At 39.6% G+C, this 23,835-nt stretch overlaps 1 protein-coding gene across 1 annotated transcript in view; it reads right to left on the bottom strand.

Annotated features, from left to right (window-relative positions):
• The window catches only part of DNAH5 (dynein axonemal heavy chain 5), a 263,441-nt gene that overhangs the window by 29,513 nt on the left and 210,093 nt on the right, over nucleotides 1–23,835 (bottom strand). The window contains exons 63-71 of the mRNA XM_045006969.1: nucleotides 23,369–23,685; nucleotides 18,652–18,807; nucleotides 18,003–18,185; nucleotides 11,708–11,951; nucleotides 9,646–9,760; nucleotides 8,996–9,186; nucleotides 7,513–7,634; nucleotides 6,755–6,904; nucleotides 3,024–3,269 (exon numbers count right to left, since the gene is read on the bottom strand). Coding sequence (XP_044862904.1) covers nucleotides 3,024–3,269; nucleotides 6,755–6,904; nucleotides 7,513–7,634; nucleotides 8,996–9,186; nucleotides 9,646–9,760; nucleotides 11,708–11,951; nucleotides 18,003–18,185; nucleotides 18,652–18,807; nucleotides 23,369–23,685 — 1,724 coding nt within the window. The remainder of the gene's footprint in view (nucleotides 1–3,023; nucleotides 3,270–6,754; nucleotides 6,905–7,512; nucleotides 7,635–8,995; nucleotides 9,187–9,645; nucleotides 9,761–11,707; nucleotides 11,952–18,002; nucleotides 18,186–18,651; nucleotides 18,808–23,368; nucleotides 23,686–23,835) is intronic.

Here is a 23,835-nt window from a genome sequence, read left to right as displayed (position 1 = left end):
GCAAGAAAATGCTAATGACAGCCCATGCTATCTGACAAGAATGGTGAATTTACCATGTGCAGATGTGTGGTATGACCCTTTGAGTGTCCTTTTTATACTCCTCCTCAAAACAAGGCCTACTTAATCCTCCATCATGTATCCTCAATTCTCAACTTTGATGGTTATGAGCCTTGACCTGTTCATGATTCCAATCAGTGGATCCATTGAACCTGCTGTCATCCATTAAGTAGAAGTTTTGTTTCCTTTTCACTACAATAAAAGTATTCCTGAAGACCACTGGCTAGAAGTGCTAAATCAGTGAGCTCAGAAATACATGCCTTGACATGCTAACCACATATTACAGACGCTATGATGATGGTATCCTAGTGACCTGATCAACCCAGCAAGCTGGAGATGCTAAATAGGGGTTAAAACAAAATAGACTGTATAGGACCACAGCTCCTCCCTCCACACACACCCCTTCTGGATTTGGGAGAGTTCTGTTACCTCTTGTTCTGCCTCAGGTAAATGAGGCTTTATTAAGTGAGAAACTCAAGTGGAAGCAACAGGAGGACTAGCTTCTGACTAAAGAGTTGATAGGACTCAATACCGTCACACCATTAGCTGGAGCATCATCAGCACCAGATGGGTGAATTGTGCAAAAGCACAGAACCCCCTATTTCCTTTTATCTACAAGAATTTTTGTCCCTCAGACTCCTCCAGTTGTCCTTCTTCTTTAGGGAAAATGAGACCTTGCTACTAAATTCCCCATTCCCTACCCAAAACCCAGAAGGGAAACAATTACCTAGTTAGTTCCCTCTCTCTCTCAATGCTCAGAAGAGTAAGTGTATGGATGGGATAGAATTTCGGGGAGTACAAAGGGTGTTTACTCACCCTTTGCTGACTATGGGTATGGGAGAGGGACGCTGACTCCTTGCAGATACATTTATTTCCCCACTCACAATCTCTTCCTTATGACATTTCCCATTACCAGGCTATAATGTCACTTCACTACATAATGATAAATTATCACCAGAAGGCAGCCTCCTAATTTTATGTATTTTACAATGCAGGGGGCAAGGTGGCAGCTATCACTCACTGCTTCCAAATACAGCACAGAGAGCTGAAAGCCTCTGAGCTGGGCTCAGCTGTCCATACATTTAGAAAACAAGTGTCAGTTTAACTCATTGCTCTCCTCTTCAGCTGAAGTAGTAAGATTATAATGATTTCACTGCTACCATAAAATGGATTGCTATTGTGCAAAGAATATGTATTATTTTCCCCTTTGAATTGCATTGCAGTCCTATTACACATGAGCACTTTCAATTGCTAATTTGTATTAATAAAAACCTTGTTCTCTTTCCTCCCCAGACTTCTTACAGATAATTTCCATTCTATAAGTATTTATATTAAAAAGCATTGTATTAAGTCCAAAGCAGACTGCGAAGAGTTACAGGGGAATCTCACCAAACCAGGTGACTGGGCAACAAAATGGCAGATACAATTCAATGTTGATAAGTGCAAAGTAATGCATGTTGGGAAAAATAATCCCAACTACACATATATAATGATGGATTCTAAATTAGCTGTTACCACTCAAGAAGGAGATCTCAGAGTAATTGTAGATAGTTGTCTGAAAACTATAGCTCAATGTGCAGCAGAGTCAAAAAGGCTAATATAATCATAGGAACCATTAGGAAGGGATAGAAAATAAAACAGAAAATATATAGCTACTATATAAATCCATGATGTGCCCACACCTTGAATACTGTGTTCATTTCTGGTCTTCCCATTTCAAAAGGGATATAGTGGAACTGGAAAAAGGTTCAGCTTAGGGCAATACAAGATGATCAAGGGTATGGGACAGCTTCCATATGAGGAGAGATTAAAACAATTAGGGCTGTTCATCTTAAAGAGATGACTAAGGGGGGGAAGAGGTCTATAAAATCATGACTGGTATGGAAAAAGTGCATCGAAAAAGTGTTATTTATCATTTCCCACAATACAAAACCCAGGGGCTAGCCAATACAATCAACAGGCAGCAGGTTTAATACAAACATGAGAAGTACTTTTTCACATCACACAAAATTAACCGTGGAACTCATTGCCACGGGATGTTGTGAAGGTCAAAAGTATAATTGGGTTTTAAAAAGAACTAGATAAATTCATGGAGGATAAATCCATCTATGCTTTTGTGCCCCACTGCTCCTTTTTTTAAACCACAATGACATAGTAATCAAAATAAGTGGTATTATTTGGAAGATGAGTTACAGAGGCTCCAAGCTATTTAGGACAAACTCCATTTCAGTTTTTGAAGCTGTAAGGCAAATATATAAATGGAGAACAAATTAAGACTCTTTCAAACTTATATGCTTATTAGCCAAGATGGTCAGAGATGCAACCCCATCCCAGGGTGAACCTGGTTGCCAGAAGGAGAAGATGGGGTGGATCTCTCCATAACTGCCCTGTTCTGTACATTCTCCCTGAATCTCTGGTATTGGCTACTGTCAGATAGAGAATACTGAGCTACATGTGTGACCCATGGCAGTTCTTATGTTATATATTTGTTTTTCTACAGAAAATCACAAATATGTACTATGCTCTCTATAAAAGACATGACATTTGGAAGTTCTCTCAATGTTTACACAATGTGTCAATATTTGTCAACAATATAATAAAATAAATTTAAAAGCATCATATGAAATGCCTCTATACTAGTAGTTAATAATCATTAAGTCGGATCATGAAGTTGGTATGTCATAATCACTTATGAAATTCCCATTAGTCACATGCATTTTCATTGACTGGCTTTATATGGTGTGAAGGACCCTTTGGTTTGGATTTTATCACAAACTCTTTTGCCCCTAGTCTACCATTGTATGACACAGGCCTATTGTTTTGGAATTCAAGTTACTTTTATAAAGCAATTAGATCTACATGCATCAACAGTCTATCAGAACGCTTTGTTTCTATTCAGGGTTATAACACATTACGTGTTGTAACCACACAGTGACAAGACAACAATGATTCAGGTTTTGCCTTACATGTAGCATGGTCTGCTGTAGAAGTTTACGAGCATGGACTTCTTGTCCCTGACCCATGGAAACATAACGTGTCTCTGTCTTCAGTCTTTTTCCCAGAGCAATGATTGAGTCAGTAGGATCAGAACCCATAGAAAGAAAGCAGATGAGAGGAGAACGTGGATCTGATTCTTCCCATGTCTTCTCCAAGTCCAAGATGACTCCTTCTGCATATTTTTCCCCCATGGTATCCATGATATACTTCCTGGCCTATATTAAAAAGTTCACCCACATTTATTATAGTCATTCAGATGTTGCTTTCTATAAACTGAGGCTGCAAGTTATATATAAACTACTCACCATATTTAACACTACATTTTATCCTATAGAAACAGTATATGTAAGATGGTCAATATATAACCACCATATGCAATGTTAATGCTATTAACAGTTGACAAGATGATTTAAAATCAGACTGCCGTAGGAGGAAGATATCACCCTTTTGTGCCCCCCACCCTTTGTAAACCCCCCTCCCCTTTTTAAGTCACAATGAAGTAGTAATCAAAATAACTGGTATTATGTGGAAGATGAGTTACAGAGACCCTAAGCTATTTAGGATAAGCTCCATTTCAGTTTTCGAAGCTGTAAGGCAAATATATAAATGGAGAACAAATTAAGGCTCTTTCAAATTAGACTGAAGTGATCTCTGCTCTATCGCTTCTATGGCAGGTGAGTTCCGGATTTACAGTAGCTACCAGTTTAATGTACAAGAAAAAGGACCAATAAGTAATGAGTCAGTTCTCAGAGACAAAGGCATTAAGACAAGAACTGGCTAAACTTCAGTTTCACGAGACATTTCATTTTGTTCTGAAGTAGAACAGAACCAAGATTTTCACAATCTCTCACAAACTGGAAATCCATTTTAGGATTTGGAGACACTAACATATGAGCAAGAACAATGATCAGCACTTCAGAGGAGTCATGGACTTGGAAGTCATGGCAGAGCAGGTGGCTAGTGCTTAAGATCAACTGGCAGCTAGAAAGAAGGAACATGGAAAATTATTTCTTCAGGTTATTGACCTGAGCCAATAAAGAGGGAGGGTGAAATCCCTTGAATTATTTAGAAGTTAGTGGGTAATTAACCAAATGATCTCTTATTTAGTTTCCGCAGTTGAAACTAAAAAGGAGTCAGTCACTGGGCACTGGAGAGAAGAAGCAAAGTAGACATGAAACTAACTGTAAGGAAGCCTCCAAAGACAGACCCTTCCAAAGTGAAAATAATAAGCTTTTGAAAACTGTTACCCTCAAGTAAATTTGTATTTATTCTCTAAAGTCAAGTACTGTATAATCATAACAAGATAAGCTAGATTCACCATAAATAGGGTATTCCTGTTTTGGGGAGAGGAATAATCTGGACCAGGTTAAGCTCTGGCACTAAATTCAGTCCCCTAACTTCAATAGAAGTTGTATCCATCTACACCAGAACTGAATTTTTACATCTATCAAAAGTCCAGAGAGGATTGCAATGCCAATAATTAAGTTCTGTGAAACAATATATGCAATTTAACAGTAATAATATAATTCTAGAGTTTAATTCCAGCTTTCCACATCTCCGTATGGATAAAATTTCTACAGTTTCTTGGGTAGGTGAGGCAGTAAAATAACTGAAAGGATCCTAAGTGCTAGGCAGAGTACTGAAATTTCCTCTGAGAGAGAAAGGAAAGTCAATGGGCAAATTAAAACCTCAGAGAGAAGGAAGAAGGAATCCAAGCAAACAATAATAAAACTAGAGCAGCCATATCTGAGCAGTTATACAAAATCCAGAGAAGTCAAAGTTAAAGAAGTTCTACCTCAAAAAAAACCTTCTAGCTTCTGAGCAAGCATGTAAGGCAGAATACTATTAAGCTCATTTGCTTAGTACAGTAAGGAATCTGTAGTCACAGCCTTATCTGTAAGATGTAGTTTACAGCTGATTTTGCATTTCAAGATTGTACATATTGCTTTTCTGGAAAAGCTTTCATCATGGACTAAAATTTAAGAAGAGAGAAACACATACACATGCACATAGGTGCACAAACTTTTTTTTTAACACACACAGACACAGACACAGACAGAGAGAGAGAGAGAGAGAGAGAGGTAACAGAACAAGTTTAATGTTAGGCAGAAAACTACCTGTGGGATCCAGTGTAAGTGGAAAGCTGACCTCACATTTGATTCTCTGGTAGTGTAGATCAATAACCAGAAACAAACAAATTTAGCGTAACACAAATAGGAGGTTATCAATACGCTATGGACATAAGATATCACTATGATATTCTGCTTAGAATAACCTGTAGACAGAGGTTAAAAGAAAATCAAGTCTTGAACAGGTCTGTCAACTCACCAACAACGAGCAGGTGAGAGTTGTGTCTTCCCCTGCTCACCGTCAAACTAGCGGATTCCTCAAGAAACTGTCTCACGAGGGCCTATGCCCACTGGGCTTTGAGAGTGGGTGGGAAGGGGTTGCAGTTTCACCACAAAACTTAGTATCATTGGTCCTATACTGACACCACTGCTCTGTTAATATGAACTCACTCATTCTGGGCCAATGCCACCCTGCTTTGCAGCACCCACAGGATGGGGTGTGGCCAGAGGAAAGAGGGTCTATCCAGAGTTGTTGTTTTTTTTTGCTGTAGCATTTCCAGAATAGCCAAATATTTACAAATTTTCCACTTGAAGCATAATGTACCTGTATTTCTCTTCTCATTTTTCATGGAAACAGTTGGACAAAAACTACTTATCTGGTGCAATTCTGCACAGTATGAAATGAGGATGTGCTCAAACCAAATAGCAAAAAAAAAAAAAAAAAAAAGTCTTAAATGATCTGATTCTCACGTAGTTTAACTCAATAGCATGAAGGAAAGAAAGGGCAGAACATAGGAACATGTAAAGTCAAATAAGCAGAATGGTGTTTAAATAATGTTTTTCAAAGTTTTGGAAGAGATTTCAGCCAAACTTTAAGGTGGTGATGAAATTCCAGCTAGGATTTCTGTTACCATATTAACGAGGCCAGCAAGCAAGTTTCTATTTCACTTACAAGGCAATGTAGACTGAGCACAGTAACTCCTGAGTTGAAGTTTTGACTCTATGGGAGAGTCAATTTTTCCATCTGCAAAGTGGAATCATCACACAAAGAGATCACCCCGCGATAGCTGTATGAATTAGTATAAGTCTGAAAAGCACTTTGAAAAAATCCCTAGTGCTGTTTAAGTAACAAGGATTATTAGAAGATTGTCAAATTTTACATACATAGCACTAAAACTCTGATGCTATATTGCAGGGATCGGCAACCTTTGGCATGTGGCCCATCAGGGAAATTCGCTGGTGGGCCGGGACGGTTTGTTTACCCGCAGCGTCCGCAGGTTCAGCCGATCGCAGCTTCCGTTGGCTGCAGTTTGCCATACCAGGCCAATGGGGGCTGCAGGAAGCGGTGCGGGCCAAGGGATGTGCTGGCCCCTGCTTCCCGCAGCCCCCATTGGCCTGGAACAGTGAACTGCAGCCAGCAGGAGCTGCGATCAGCCAAACTTGCGGACACTGCAGGTAAACAAACTGTCCTGGCCCACCAGCGGATTTCCCTGACGGGCTGCGTGCCAAAGGTTGCTGATCCCTGCTATATTGTGTATTTGATAAAGTATATTCAAACTTAGTTAAGCAATTCCTACAGGAAGTTATTACATTTGAAGGAGCAGACATAATATGCCTATGGGTTAATGTACCTGAGCTATGGTTCTATCAGGACACCAGGATCTAATAAGGAGGAGACGTCTGAAGCAGTCAAGAGATTCATCATAGCCACTGGGAACAAGTTCTTCCTCTGGATTCTCCTTATCAAACCAGATTTTCCATTGTTTCTCTGTTCTTGAAATCTGTACACATAAGGCAGAGAACCGCATCTCACAATATAGAAGGAGTCACACTGCAACACACAAACTCCAAAACTTTCAGTGAAGGTCAGACATTAGAGGCATACCCATGTTTATTTATTAATTTTTGTTTATATAGGGTTACTGTGGATATTAGAGAAAACAAATTTTTAGACGGAGTACAAAAAGAGGACTATGCATTGATGCCCTCAACCAAACTACTATACCAAATATTCACCAGAAAGTGTTGGGAAGGGCAGTCAAAATGGAGCACTCTAGGGATGCAGGCAAGCTTTCATCCCCATGGGAACAGAGTTAAGGTTGTGTTATGTGGTGGAGGAGAATTGGGAAAATGTTAAGGGGTGTATGTGTTTGTGAATGGAGGACAGAAAATTTGTAATACTAGGTGGCCTCTCTTCATTTACTTGCTTTCCTGAGTTCTTTCGTGGGCATAGTGTGTGTACTAGCCTTAGTTGTTTCATAGCCTAATTTTGTATATTAATTTCATTCCATTGTTCACAGATGACTAAGGACATGGACAAATACTTAATGATCATCTGTTGCTCGGTGCTTCTTAATTTATAGGACTCTTTGGAGAAACTGCTACTTACTTGGTCCAAAACATCTGAGAATTGTCTAAGCTTACTGAGTTCCACCAGATTCAGCCAAGTCATATCCAGGATCCATTTAGATGGTTTAGGAGGACAAGCTTTAAGGTCCAGAGAAGCACCACCTGTGAGGGGTAAGGCTATAATTACAGCCTGTTTAAAAAATAGCGTTTTCCAGAAAAGCAATATTTTGGAAAACCTCATCTAAATATTTAGACCATATTTCATGCACTTCTGTAGTAGATAAAAGCTCTAAACTTTTTCCAAAAGTCTGGTCTCTATTTAATTTCATCAGAAAAAACGTTAAATTTGTATGAACAAATTTTAAGAATTGAAAACATGAGGCATTTCAACCAAATCTAGTATTTTACACACACACTTATGAAAACAAAATTTTTTGAACATGCAAGAGCCCTGTCAAGTGACAAATCTTATTTTACACAAGTTATTTAAAGAAAAAAAAGAAAAAGCTGGCCTTTTAATTTTTACTTTTTTTGTGTATAAAACTAGTACAGAAAAAGCTAGATTAGGATGGAGGAAGGAGATCTACCTGAATCACTGACTTCTTGAAGAGAAATGGGCAAGGAGAAACTATGTTGTGTATAAAAACTTTTGCACCAACTTCAGTTAGTCAGCACTGGAGAAGCCAAGTATCAACTGTAGTCTTGTAATGAGTACATTTACCACAGATCTTGGACCACCTCATTTGGTCTCTGCTTACTAGTTTGCCTCCTGAAGACTTTTTCTAACACTCCTATGTCTTGAGCAGCCTCAAACAAACTGCCACTCCTTTAAGCAACCTTCAGTTCCCTCCAAAAGTTAGCCCTCCTGAGGGGCAAGATTCAGCATGGACACAGGAACAAGTTTTCCTTTTAAACCATAAAAAGTGTTGCCTGTGAAGTCTAGTATCTTACTGGGCTAGAAACAGGATCAGTGTCCCCTTGGAAAGTGGACAGGGGATGATGCTTAACTTCCCAATGGGTGCACACGGCACTTGCATGAGGTTACATCACTAAAGTCTAAACATTTTTTTGTACAGAAAAGCTTTTTAGGTCATTAAGAATTGTTTTACATTATTTTCAGTTTCACTTTCTGTGAACCCTCTGCATTTACTAAAAAGCCATGGGTCCTCTAGTGTCCAGGTCTCTTTTTTCAAATTCTTTGACCAAAAAACACAAGCATGCTGGATAGTACTTGGACTACCTACTGCAGTCATCTGGAATCATGCTATAATGAGATTGCTCCTTCACCTCTTTAATTCCCAACACCTACATCATTGAAGTTCAATATTATTCCCATACATTATCAGTACAATATGATACTGAGTCACTAAATGGGATGTTTAGTGTGAATTCTTTAACTCCTCTGATATTTCAGAAGCAGTAGCACCTGACAGGCAGAAAAGCTGTACCTATAAAAGAATGACTCATAGATATTGCACAATAATGTATTTGCACACTTTATACAATTATACAGATGTTCTGACCTTTAATAAGCGTCAGGAACTCTTCATGCTTCACTCTGTTTCTCTGCATGTCTATTTTCAAGGTAAGCAGTAAGGTGAACAGGAATTTGTGCTCCTCATAAAGTCCCCTGGCAGCATACTTATATACTTCATAGGTCATATGCTCAATTATATTAGCAATTCTCTTACTCATAATTGGGCTCTTGACAGACCTGTTCAAAAGGAAAATTTAGTTCAGCACCTTTATGGTTTAAGTTTATAGAAAGGATTATCTGGAAAGGAGTAGGGCAAGTATGCAGGAAGTCCTAGTTCATTATCCTGAACATCTCAAAAATGAATAGGTCACTAAGACATATTACCAGACAGCAGAATACTAAAACAGACTCTAAAGCTGAAGCAACTTATCAGAGTCCTTACCTCTGACTAGATCTATTTGCATTGGAAACAATTGTCTCATAGTGGACTAAAAACCTGCTCCTACCAAGGTCAACAGACAAAGCTTAAGAAGTATTGGTAAACGAGTTCTTTTCCTAGTTCTCTGCTTCCGCATGTGATAGCATAATAAAATAGAGCCAGGAAAGCCCCATTTTTGGAGGAACACTGTAATTTAGTTTACTGAAGTCCTTTTCAAGGGGAAAAAATGTCAGCTGATCTTTCAGTAAGTTAGTTACCTGGCTAGAGAAAGGTCGAAGAGTCCCAGAAACTGTCGAAGAGAAGTCTGATACATCACATTGACCACACTCATCTCAGTTATAAGGAAATATAGGATGCTCCCTCTTGTTGCAACTGAAAGATGAAGAGAAAGGCTATGCTTAAAGCAGAAAATGCAAAAGAAAAAATGCAGATCTCTAAACTGATTGCATCAAATATAACAATGTTAATGATGACAACTAAACTTTTAGCTGCTATATCATTAACCATTCATAAGTGGTTTACTGTTAATTCTAGTCGCATTTACAGGTCAGTAAATAATTAAAAGCGTGTTTTCTATAACTAGTACATCTGATGCAAAACCCAGTTTCCCAATATGAGTACACTTAGAGGGTACCTAAATGCTGCATTTGGATGCTCAGATCTGCACTTAAATGTACAAAATCTTGTTGAATGTGCTTAAGCACCGAGTTTCCAAATGCACATCTTAGATGTCCTATTATACCAGCCATATGAGAACCAGACTCACTACACTGTAACTCATTTTACTCTAACTAGGCAATCAGCAGCCAGGGCTTTCCAACATTCTGAAGGAGTATTGCCATTTGTCATGACTGGGACGTGGGCGGACTAAGCTAGTGGTTGGAGCAGGAGTCAGGTTACCAGGACATCAGGAATGGGCACCAGGTTACAGACAGCAATCAAATAGCAAAGTCAAGGACAAACCAGGGTCTGAAGCCACATCTAGGGTCTATTGCAAGGGTTCTCAAACTGGGGGTCGGGACCCCTCAGGGGTTCGTGAGGTTATTACAGGGGGGGTTGTGAGTTCTCAGCCTCCACCCCATGCCCTGCTTTGCATCCAGCATTTATAATGGTGTTAAATACATTAAAAAGTGTTTTTAATTTATAAAGGAGGATCGCACTCAGAGGCTTGCCATGTGAAAGGGGTCACCAGTACAAAAGTTTGAGAACCACTGGTCTAATGCAAGCAAGGTCTGGAGCAGAAGCAGGCAGGCAGTCTGTGTTGTTGCTCATCAGATTCCCTTTATTGCTTCCTGGTTTATATACTGGCCAGTCAGTGGGGTGTGAGGGACTGCCCCTCGGGCCCTTCTGGGTGGTACTTCCCGTCTAACCTAGCTTTTCAGGGTCCTCCCGTGGATGCCCAGCCTGAATCTCCAGTGGTGATATGGAGGCATCAGCCACCCAGAACCTCTATGTTCCCAGGTTCTAACCCTGCATGTTCTTACACTATGTAACAAATACCATTTCATGAATCTCTCAAAATGCAGATAAGTCCCAACTGAACACTACCTGGAAATTTTCATTCAAGAAGTAACAAATCCAAAAGTAAAGCACAGAATACAAAATGAACAAAATATGTAATTGCCATTGTTCCAGAGGAGGTCTCGACTTCAGTGATCAAACTCTAAAATTGCTAAGATTTATAATAAATTAATGCATTCTGTTAAAGACACCACAGTGTACCTGCATCCCCTTGTTACTGCAGTCTTCTACATAAGGATAATGTGTAATCACATGTTCCATTTTTAACCATTGAGCTAATTTAGGGGCAAAGTATCAAGAATGAATGAAGCATTTACAATACTACAATGGTGCCCAAATAAAAGCTCAACACATTAAGACTAAGGGATGTTAGGATGCTACAAACAAGTATATGTCCTTTCCTCAACACTGATCAGGTTGGCAGCCTACAAAATGCTTGCCAACATTTTGTGGGTTGGAAAGTAGTATAAAACTGGGCTGTCTCTTCCCAGGTCAACTTTATGGATCTGCACCCCCAGTGTATACAGGCACAGAAGTTAGCTTTATAACAGATTTTTCATTGGGAATTGGTAAGAGTTCAGCATGTGATTCACACAACATAAATTGATATATTTTTCCAGGACAGATCAATATGCTATTTGTCTTATCCATTTCATTTACAGGGAAACACAGTTCCCCTGTTATTTTTATAATCCCTTTTTTCTTCATGCTCTCATCCTCATTTCTCCCACTCTAGCATTTCTTTTTTTTTCATTGTCTTGTCACATTTGTCTTTCATTATCAGGGATTCCAGCTCACCGGGTCTGTACTCCTCACGGGCTGAGTTGATCTGTATTTCAGTCTCAGCTGAAATCTGCAGTTTCTGTGTCACTTCCTCAGCAGTCTTCTTGGTGTTACTCAATACAGTGATCAGACTCTCATCCTCCACCAGAGAACCCTGTGTGCTTGTCAGTCGATAGAGCAAGTTATCTTCCAGCTCTTTCATCCTTCTCTTGTTGGCAGTCACATCTTCCATGAGATCAGTTCTCTCTTTCTCTAGTTCCTGTTACAGTGAAAAGCAATATTTGGGATCAGCTCATGTGCATCAAGAGTAATTTATTATTCTAACTACCAATGATACAGAGTGCTTTCACTAAAACTAGTTTAAAACTGGAGTAACTTGCCTGGAGTTATTTCAGATTTACGTTTAGTCTCCCTGAGAACAAATTTGTCCCAATATCTTACCCCTGTTTTTTTTTAAGTGTGTTACCTAGCACTTTAAACAAGTTCATACTGTTAATAGAAATATGCATGAGATTCACTATTCTATAACCAGAAAGACTTCAGTTAGTCACATCCCAAGAATATTCAAGTTAAAGCCACTTACAAACTCTATTCACATTCTTTTAATAGTAGGGGCCAATGGTAAAGCTAGCTACCGCAAGAGCATGAATTGTATATGCATACCACAGCTGTAGGATGTGGCCAAGAACAAAATCAGTGGATAACAGAGGATAATAGAAAATATCTTACCCATAAATAGCCTTTCTCCAGTAGACATCTCAATTTAGCCTGTTGGATTCTAACTTAGATCTATTTGTATAGGCACAAGCTGCAACACATCCACAAATACTAGAATCCCATAATTCCTCAGGCACTAATCAAGGTGGGTTCAAGCTGCTTGTTGGCATCCCACCCAGAAATATCTAAGCACTGAAACTACTTACTTGGCTAAGAGGTGGCACCCTGGTTAGAATTAAAAGTTTGCAAAGAGAGTTTTGCTCTAGGTTTGTTTCAAGTAAGAGACTTTCCAGACAAAAGTGACAAAAACCAGGGCAGTCTTCAATAAAGCTATGATTCAGCAAGGTACTTTGACATATACTTCATTAAGTGTGTGTGTGTAATCCCATAATCTGGAAGAACCACATTCCCTGGTATTAAGAACCTTTCTGCAACTTTTGGGCCACCCTGATACAAAGACCTGTCGTACGCAGACTGATTCCTCCCTAACAAACTTGTGGCCGCAGAGAGGCTGGCAAGAGATTCTACAGTACCAGAGGTAATACTGAGTTATTGTTTGGAAGCCAAATTTATTCCCAAGCATAAAGGAAAATCCTAATTATTTTAACATTCCTTGCATCTTACTTATTGATATTAAGCTACTCCAGCTTTACTAGGCATATCTGTATATTACCTTCATATAATGCTCGGATATACTGGAGAGCATTAATTTGAGAGAGGACTGTTTAGTGATACATTTTCTTTGCTGGGTGATGAAAATGCTTTTGCTTGAAACTTTGGAAGCAGTCTCTGTGCTAAAGTAGTTTAATGCAAATTGCCTTTCACTTCTGCAGATTTGAGTTCAAGAGCCTCTATATCACAGGTGAAATAGAAAAGGTTGTGTCCCTACACCCATCAGTAACAATCTACATAGGAAATCATGTAGCTGCCAATCAAGCAGAGTCTAAATCTACATAGGAAATCATGTAGCTGCCAATCAAGCAGAATCTGTAGTCTCTTCTCAGTGAAAGCCTGGGAGTGGAATAGTAGGGAGCATTGTAAATCAGGCCTGCGGTGCATTGGCAAAGCTAGGTGGAAAAGCTCACACAATAGAAATGGGCATAATGCGGGCAGCTGCTAACCAGCCCAATCATTCTCTCCCTTTCATCATGTAAAATTTCCCCTTTCTAAAATAGGAGGATTTTCAATTAGCATTACTTCTTTGAGATGTGGCAGCTGAAGCAGAAGATGCTCTGTTATTATCTTTGTCTGCTTCCATCTGTTCCCAAGATACATATGAAAGCATTTTAAGCAGTTTTTTTCCAAACTCATTTACCCAAGTCAAAGAAATATCACCTTGCAGAAAAATTATTAGAAACAACACAAAATGTGATATTTAAGTTATCTTATCCGGCTTTCTTTACATTCACTTAGGCTTACAAGGAAACTTATCCCACTTAACTGCTAGCATACAATTAGAGTAATAATTAGAACCCAAAGGCCAAATATGCATTCATTCCTATATTGTTTCAGCCAGGAGGAACTAGAATAATTTCTTGTCTGTTTTACATCTCTTCCTTCTACCCATACTATGATTAACTAGAAAATTGCAGCCAGTCCTTCTTTCCAAACATCAGACATAGCAGGAAGTGTTAGGGTAGTGGTTGCAGAATAATACAAACAATACCTCATCAAGGGGAGGCAGCCAAAGCACAGGAGAGGGCTTTCTGGACAAGAGGTAAAGAAGCTGAAATTCATTTCACTTAAGTCATTCAATGCCAAATGTGACAGGAGGAGAGCAGACAGAAATCTATGAAGCATGGCATGAATTATTCAGGTCTGATAAAGAAGGTGCAGTTAAAAAGACAGAACATTTTATGGATGGTAATGGTCAGTTAAATGTAACAGTTAATACTGCTGAGAAATCAAATTGACCCCAATTAAAATTAAATGTTTTGTGAGTCTGATTTAAAGAGTTAAAGCATTAACAACAACTATGGTTTTCTCATAGAAAAACTGCTGAGAACAAGTGCAATCTGAAAATACAAAATGTAATTCACACTAAAGCAGTAGTTATGAAATGTCTTTGGACACTAAGTAGCAGACAGTCTGTTGAGCATCAAAACAGGGAACATATCTGTACCAAAATAAAAAGTTCATTTCTGAAACAAATGGATGAAAGGTTTTTCCATTTGGCTAATTTTCATCCAAGATGTAAATGGTACAAAAACATTCTTGCTATCTTTACATTTTAATTGACTCTACTTGGATATTTGTTTCACAGGTAACTCCAGTAAATTCAAGTGTAATATCTAGTGTTTCAAATCTAGCAGTGTGGGCTCAACTCTGGAAGGCACTGCTAATGATCCAACTGATGCTGAACACCGCCAGATCCCACTGGCTTAATCAGACATGAGCTTGCTAAGTATCTTACAGGATTTCGGCACTAAGTGATTTGGAAATATAAACTAAGTAAGGAATTGTGTTGAATTTGACCCTTTAAAAATATAAATGCTTCACAGTTCAAATTTGTATGTTCTTGTATGATAAATAAAATGATAAATAATAAAATAAAATAAATAGGAGCTAGGGATGAGAATATAAAGAGATGGCCATAGAAATAATTGTTGCTGCAGAATATCATGCCATACTTGCCCTTTGACTCGTAATTTGGCCTTTGTTAGATATTATTCTATGGCTCTGTTGAGGGGGGGGTTTTGAGACCACACTATAGAAACAGAAACTTGATCTTACATTTAACGGACAACTTTATGTCATGAACCAATAAACATTACGGTACATTTGTGAAAAACATAACCCATTGTAAGTCCCAAACCTTAGGGTTGGACTGGCTTTAGCCAGGGAGGATTGATATACCTGAACCTACTGCAGCTTTGAAGTCTTAGAAATTATGCTTGGCTTAAAGTACTCTGTTGGGCTGATTTTATATCAACTTCTCCATCAGAAAAAGAGAAAGATTGTTCTGTGATGTGCTGTGAAGTTTTCCCAAGAGGCCACAACCCATCTCTAAATTTATACGTGTTAACTTAAGCTCATGCAAGTAAAATTTTGAAAGAGGGAACATGCAGCCACTGTCACCTGGAGAAGAGATAAAGTGCAAAACAAACACAGCTGCCTAGGCAGGATAGGAAAGCTCAAGGGTTAGAAGGCTTTGAATGGATCACGTTCCAAGCATATCTTTAATTAAGCATGCACACACTGAGTTTGTGTCCTAACTTGCTTCCTTCCTGACGTTTTGTTTGAAGTTTAACAGACAAAAATATTAGAGAGAAAGAATACTTCCTCCCTTAGCTTGACTGTTCTTATGATTTCTCTCAAAGACCTCCTTTACATCCTAGTTGGAGTCAGTTGCAACCACCTTGCAACATAGCTCAGCAGTTCAGTACCCAAGAACCTTACTTAAGGGTTCACAATTCCAAGCCTAGGTTGACTAAAGAGATCCCTGCATTTCTATACAAAGTGTCACTCTCTCAGTGTGTCACTCATCCATTCCTGCCATACTCCATAGAGCAGGCAGCACCCTGGTCTGTATTAGTGCAGGCTATAACCTAGCTTGTAGAGGCAGTTCTCTTAGCAACTTTGACTCAGCAATGAACACCCTCATGCTGAACTTCTGCAGTGGGAGGCAAAGTGAGACCAGCATTCGCTTACCCAAGACAATCATAGCCAAGGATCTGCTGGTCAGCTCCCACATACCATCAACACAAGGAACACCAAATCCCTTCTTTGGCCAAGAATTGGCAGCAGGGAAAGAGAACTCTAAACCTAACATCAAAATAAACTACTTCCTAAATAGACTATTTTTAAAAAATAGGGTACGGTCGTAAAAGGTTCCAGTATCTGAACACTGAAGCCTGATCCTACAAGATGCTGAGTTACCTAAATCTCCAGCAGTAGGAGGAGCATTCACATTGTAGCCCTGGTCAGAGTCTCTGAATCTGCAAATCCTGCTGAACACCTAGCACTACAAAGAATATGTCTATGCCTGCAGACTGATGTCGTCGTCAGCATAACTGACCAACTGTACCTGAAGGTCAGTGCAGTTGTCAGTGTCATTCAAAAGGGTGCTCATCAGGGCTGACACTAAGGATAATATCACCAAATATCAAAGGGATCTTGGGTGTCAAACACCACCTGTTAGCCAAAATGTGCACTGACTACAGCTGCCAGCTGTTATGCCTCCAGGAGACATGCAGATGGATCAACAATAACTGTCTCCAGTTACTAGAGATTAACTTGGCCATCAAAAGAGACACACGCAATACGGCAGCACCATTTTAATCAAAACCTGATCTTGTCATTAACACATCTATGACCAACAAGGACTACATTCAAGCCCTGACTGCTGTGACACTGGTGGCATTTCCATCATGTCTTTCTACAAACCATCAGCCAAACAGTTCAAGTTTGGTAGCCCACATAACTTCAAACATAACAAAACATGGGTGATCATTGGTGACTTTAACAGTCCAAAGTCAAATGAGGCAACAGCATACCTGATGAAAATGAAGAATTAGTTGAACTGTGGCCACAGGCACACCACTTAATTCATAAACCCATATTGGGAATGAGCAAAACAGAAAAACGGCCAGATATGGGACATTCGATAGGGAGGTCTCTGAGTTACCACAAAGAATTCTTTCCAAGGTATCTGCCTGGTGGGTCTTGCCCACATGCTCAGGTCTAACTGATCACCATATTTGGGGTTGGGAAGGAATTTTCCCCTGGGTGAGATTCGCAGAGACCCTGGGGCGGGGGGGGTTCCCCTTCCTCTGCAGCCTGGGTTTAAATTAGTGTTAATGGTAAATTCTCTTTAACTTGAAGTCTTTAAATCATGATTTGAGGGCTTCAGTAACTCAGCCAGAGGTTACGGAACTATTTTTAAATTGCTTCCAAACAAAAGTTGACAGGACAAAAGTCCATATGTGGATGTGCAGCTATTCCAATGACCCAGATACATGTGACTGTGATGAAACAAACCATGGAGCATCTGTTGATCTACCGGCTCCTGGAGGAACCGTGCACCATGGAAGATCTCACCAGGGCTACAGACCAGGACATATTATGAAAAACCTATGGTTGTGTGGTGGAAGGACAGAGGAAAACCTAAATTTCTGTGGGAAGTGATGGCAGTCAGAACTTCAAACCAGCAAAGCAAAACATTGTCCTTTAATTACTGCTACTGATTTAAGGACATTCTCTGACCTTAAAAGATCATATTTTGAATGGAAAACTTTATTTACGATATATGTTGCATACACGCAAAAAAGATAGAAAATGTACATGTTTGAGAAAGATAGACTAGAAGACCTTAATCAGTGGGTAAAGGGGTAAAGGGGAGACTAAGCCAAAGAGTCAAGAGAGATTTTTCAGGATCATATCAACTTTGTTTTACGATTGTGCTTATTTTTAAGAGCTCTCTGAGCAGGGCTGCACCCACGGTTGTTCATAGAGAACTGAAAAGCAGTAACCTTGTAGTATGAGAGAACAGAATAATCAATTTAACTCAAGTGAAACTTGCCCATCAACACACGCACACATGTATGTTCATTCTAAACCAAATAGAAATAGAGTGGAATTATTTTCCTCCTACCTGTTTCTCTGTGAGAATGACTCTCCCTAGGAGTTGATCTTCTAGACCTTTCATGGTCACAGTAAAGTCAATAATGGATGTGCGAGCACTAATTTCAGGGGTATATGCTGGATTTGGGAGCTTGGTGGTGATGTAAAGTCTGAAGCCATTCATGACATCTACTTCTTTATCACCAACTTTTACCTTATTGCAAAACACAATGAGATATTATGAAACAGATCAATTGAAAAGCACTGATCGTAAGGGTCACAGTTTTACAACATAGTTCAGAATATACAAGTTAAATTTTTCTTTAATGCTACTGCATTTTGGAAAGATCTGATTAAAAAGCCAATTCTATATTAAAATTTGTGCAAAGATAATATCCATGCAGTGCCTCAAGCTACTTGTTCAGAAACTTGTCTGATTCTGTAATTTCTGCACAATTATGCATGCAATAATTAATTTACAATACAGCATAATGGGGTTTTAAATAGGATTTTCTTCTAATGCTTACAATCCCGTTTAAGACTAACAGAAGAAGAAAAATGCAGGGTTTAAATATCTTGGCTATCCACAAATCCAAACATAAGGCTATCATAGCTGTACAGAATTAGCATTATTTTAAAATGTGAATTCAGTCCCCTACAGTTATATTTTCTTCTTTTACCTTATAGGAAGAACCAGTTTTGATGAAGTTTTTCTCCAAAACATTATCCAATGCTGGATCAAGCTCTTCCCGGACATCTTCAATCAGCAGTGGCCTTCCAAGAGAAAGGCTGTCCTCTAAGTGGTTTCTAAAATACTTGTGATTCAGATATGTGATCTAGAAATAAAACATGTAGCCAGTATATTATGCCTCACTTCATTATGAGAGCAGTGGTAAAAGAAAATGTTTTAGTATGTTTACTATGGTTATGTTATTGAAAGAGACACTAGCTAAAGATCAAGATCAAGGAAAAGGGGTTTGATTTCAGAACGTTCAATCTTAGTGGAACTACTCTTATTCTCCATGAGGAGCTGGCTGGGAATTTTTCAGCTCATTTTTCTGTTGAAAACTGCCAATTAACTGACATTGTGAAACAGGGTCAATTCTGACAAATTTCCCAACCTGAAAAACGTAGAGAAAAAAATTGTACATGTCAAAACAAAACACTGACATTTTATAAACAAAATAATTCAATTTTTTTAATAGTTTGAAAAACTATTAAAAATATTCTTTTTTATTTAGAATTGCAAGCTAGACTAAAAAAGAAAACAGGTCAAAATCAAATCTGATCAAAATTATCAAGACAAAACCTTTCAAGTTAGCTGAAATGAAAATGAAAAATCTGGTTTTTGGTTTACGAATATATTCACAATTTTGACTTTTTATCATGATTCAAGAGAGGAAAATATTTTCTACTTGAAAATATTTGTGGGCCAGAAAAACTGTTTCCCTCTCAACTATAGTCAAGGGTAAAACTTCTTTTAACTTCAGTGGGTGCAGAATTAGGCCAACACTAAGCATTTTTGAGAGTCTCACCGCCCCAGTTCATAAACTTGTTCCAAAATTTCAAACACTTGATTCATCACCATGGTACTCCAGTTTTGCATCGGTTTAATTCCACTAGAGTAAAAGTGGAATACAGCAGTGGTGAACCCAATCCTAAATTTAACTTATTTCTGTATAAAATGTTTTGCATGGTACAAATCATGCATCAGCTTTGCTTTTAAAGCTTAAAACTCAGCTGCTTTTCTCGTCCCAACAAAACAAAACCAATAATAACGTAAATCATCACAGTCTAGTTTGTTTGCTCTTGCCTAATTCAAATCCAGTAATACTTCATTAATATCACTAGTTATACAATTGTTACCAATGTATAAGAGATGCAGAACTTTCAGGTACCAGTTACAGATAAACACAAGGCTCACGCTTCGGAGGTGCCCCTTCTAAATATCCACAAACCTACATCATTAACCACCTTCAAATTCCCCTTAAACTCCTTTGCCACAATGTCTAAAAAAAACTCAACCATTAGGCCACTGGTATACTAAGACCATTGCCAACATGCTGATCAATATTGTCTCATTGTTTCCTTGTACTCTCCCATCTGTCTGTATCCATCTGATGTCTCTTGTTTTAGACTTAGATTGTAAACTCTTTGGAGTGGGGACCATCTTTTTGTTCTGTGCTTGTATAACACCTATCACAATGGGGTCCTGGTCCATGACTAGGGCTCCTAGATGCTACACTAATAAAAAAATAATGATAATAAAACAAAACAACAATAATGGCTATTATTTATTTCCAATTCAGCAGAAAGCTATGGAATAGCGTGATGCTGTGTCTGCTGATTTTTAGTACATCAGCATAATGCAAGGTGAAGTCTGGTCACCCATGTTTGAGAAAGATGAATTCAAACTGGAACAGGTGCAGAGAAGGGCTATTAGGATGATCAGAGGAATGGAAAGCCTACCTTACGAGATGAGAGACTCAAAGAGCTTGGCTTGTTTAGCCTAATCAAAAGAAGGCTGAGGGGAGATATGATTGCTCTCTATAAATACATCAGAGGGATAAATAAATACCAGGGTGGAGGAGGAGTTAAGTGCCAATGTTGACATAAGAACTAATGGATATAAACTGACCATCACCAAATTTAGCCTTGAAATTAGATGAAGGTTTCTAACCATCAGAGGAGTGAAGTTCTGGAACAGCCTTCCAAGAGGAGCAGTGGAGGCAGAAAACCTAACTGGCCTCAAGATTGATCTTGCTAAATTTATGGGTGGGGATGGTCTGAAGAGACTCCCTACTATGGAATGTAGCCAATCTGCAACTGCTAGCAGCAAATATCTCCAAGGGCTAGTAATGGGACACTAGATGGGGAGGGCTCTGAGTTACTACAGAGAATCTGTTCCCATGTGTCTTGCTGGTGGATCTTGCCCACATGCTCAAGGTCTAACTAACTGCCATATTTGGGATTGGGAATAAATTTTCCCCTAAATCAGATTGGTAGAGACTCTGAGGGCTTTTTGCCTTCCTCTGCAGCATAGAGCATGGGTCACTTGCTGGTTTAAATTAGTGTAAAGAGTGGATTCTCTCCGTGTTTAAATCATGATTTGAGGACTTCAGTAACTCAGCCAGAGGTTAGGGGTCTATTACAGGAGTGGGTGGGCAAGGTTCTGTGGCCTGCAATGTGCCTACAGTCAGACTAGATGATCATGATGGTCCCTTCTGGTCTATGAGTCTATAAGAAAACAAACTACGGCATACACATTTTCATTTTCCTAGGGTTAATGGCATCCAACATTTTCCTTGTAGAATTTATCAGGTCTTCCATCTGCACACTAACAGCCACATTCTTCACTGCATTATGCTACAAGCAAGCCCACTGAAACCAACAGGTTTGCTGGTTACAAAGTAACAAAGGGAAGAATTTGCTCTAGTGCTAAATGCTAAATCTACCTAGAGTGTACACTGACTGCATGCAACAAGATGTTAGCAAGAGATGTTAGGAGTAACAAGAAGGGTTTCTTCTGATATGTTAGCAACAAGAAGAAAGTCAAGGAAAGTGTGGGTCCCTTACTGAATGAGGGAGGCAACCTAGTTACAGAGGATGTGGAAAAAGCTAATGTACTCAATGCTTTTTTTGCCTCTCTCTTCACGAACAAGGTCAGCTCCCAGACTGCTGCACTGGGCAGCACAGCATGGGGAGGAGGTGCCCAGCCCTCTGTGGACAAAGAAGTGGTTCAGGACTATTTGGAAAAGCTGGATGAGCTCAAATCCATGGGACCGGATGCGCTGCATCCGAGGATGCTAAAGGAGTTGGTGGATGTGATTGCAGAGCTATTGGCCATTAACTTTGAAAAATCATGGTGATCGGGGGAGGTCCTGGATGACTGGAAAAAGGCTAATGTAGTGCCCATCTTTAAAAAAGGGAAGGAGGAGGATCCGGGGAACTACAGGCCAGTCAGCCTCACCTCAGTCCCTGGAAAAACCATGGAGCAGGTCCTCAAGGAATCAATTCTGAAGCACTTAGAGAAGAGGAAAGTGATCAGGAACAGTCAGAATGGATTCACTAAGGGAAAATCATGCCTGACTAACCTAATTGCCTTCTATGAGGAGATAACTGGCTCTGTGGATGAGGGGAAAGCAGTGGATATGTTATTCCTTGACTATAGCAAAGCTTTTGATACGGTCTCCCACAGTATTCTTGACGCCAAGTTAAAGTAGTATGGGCTGGATGAATGGACTATAAGGTGAATAGAAAGCTGGCTAGATCGTTGGGCTCAACGGGTAGTGATCAATGGCTCCATGTCTAGTTGGCAGCCAGTATCAAGCGGAGTGCCCCAAGGGTCGGTCCTGGGGCCGATTTTGTTCAATATCTTCATTAATGATCTGGAGGATGGCGTGGACTGCACTCTCAGCAAGTTTGCTGATGACACTAAACTGGGAGGAGTGGTAGATACACTGGAGGGTAGGGATAGGATACAGAGGGACCTACACAAATTAGAGGATTGGGCCAAAAGAAACCTGATGAGGTTCAACAAGGACAAGTGTAGAGTCCTGCACTTAGGATGCAAGAATCCCATGTACTGCTACAGACTAGGCACTGAATGGCTAGGCAGCAGTTCTGCAGAAAAGGACCTAGTGGTTACAGTGGACAAGAAGCTGGATATGAGTCGACAGTGTGCCCTTGTTGCCAAGTAGGGGCATTGCCAGCAGATCGAGGGATGTGATCATTCCCCTCTATTCAACATTGGTGAGGCCTCATCTGGAGTACTGTGTCCAGTTTTGGGCCCCGCACTACAAGAAGGATGTGGAGAAATTGGAAAGAGTCCAGTGGAGGGCAACAAAAATGATTAGGGGGCTGGAACACATGACTTCTGTGGAGAGGCTGAGGGAACTGGGATTGTTTAGTCTGCAGAAGAGAAGAATGAGGGGGGATTTGATAGCTGCTTTCAACTACCTGAAAGGGGGTTCCAAAGAGGATGGATCTAGACTGTTCTCAGTGGTACCAGATGACAGAAAAAGGAGTAATGGTCTCAAATTACAGTGGGGCAGGTTTAGGTTAGATATTAGGAAAAACTTTTTCACTAGGAGGGTAGTGAAGCACTGGAATGGGTTACCTAGGGAGGTGGTGGAATCTCCTTCCTTAGAGGTTTTTAAGGTCAGGCTTGACAAAGCCCTGGCTGGTATGATTTAGTTGGGAATTGGTCCTGCTTTGAGCAGGGGGTTGGACTAGATGACCTCCTGAGGTCCCTTCCAACCCTGATATTCTATGATTCTATGCAACGTAGGTAGTATATAAACATTATAATTGCTAGCTACAACCTGAACCCCCCGATTAGCCAAGCATTTCAGCAGCTATGTAAGAGCTACTAGATGGTATCTGCATTCAAGTTACCTGAAGTTCATTCTTGGTTTCCTTATTTTTAATCCAAATTTTGCCCTGAGTCTGTGGATCAATTAACAAAGGATAGCGAGCTGCTTTCGTGGCAATAATTCCATTCTGTATGGATAGGTCATCGTTTGGCAATCCTTGGAGGTTCCACTCACTGATGGTCGGAGCATCAATCAACATCTCTGTAAGGTTTAGATTATTGCCAAATGGGATTTTCCGGGTTTTCATTTCCTTTTGCCAATCATTTAACAACAGATTGCGGAACTCTTGGTTAAAAGGACCAGAATACGATAGAAAAGCTGTAGCCAACAATACATCTCCTAAAAAAAAAAATAGCACGAGATACTGAAACACTGTTACAGCTTTGTTAGGGTAATACATGTGCTTGCAGGAAACAAACAAGAGAGACAGGCAAAGCTTCCAACAGGAGCTACAGTAGAATTTATAGTGTAAGGGCAGATTTATTTGCT

Source organism: Mauremys mutica, chromosome 2 (genome assembly GCF_020497125.1).
Source record: "Mauremys mutica isolate MM-2020 ecotype Southern chromosome 2, ASM2049712v1, whole genome shotgun sequence".
NCBI lineage: Eukaryota > Metazoa > Chordata > Testudines > Geoemydidae > Mauremys > Mauremys mutica.
The sequence above is the reverse complement of the archived record's forward strand: the minus strand, read 5'-3'. Positions and strand labels throughout refer to the sequence as shown.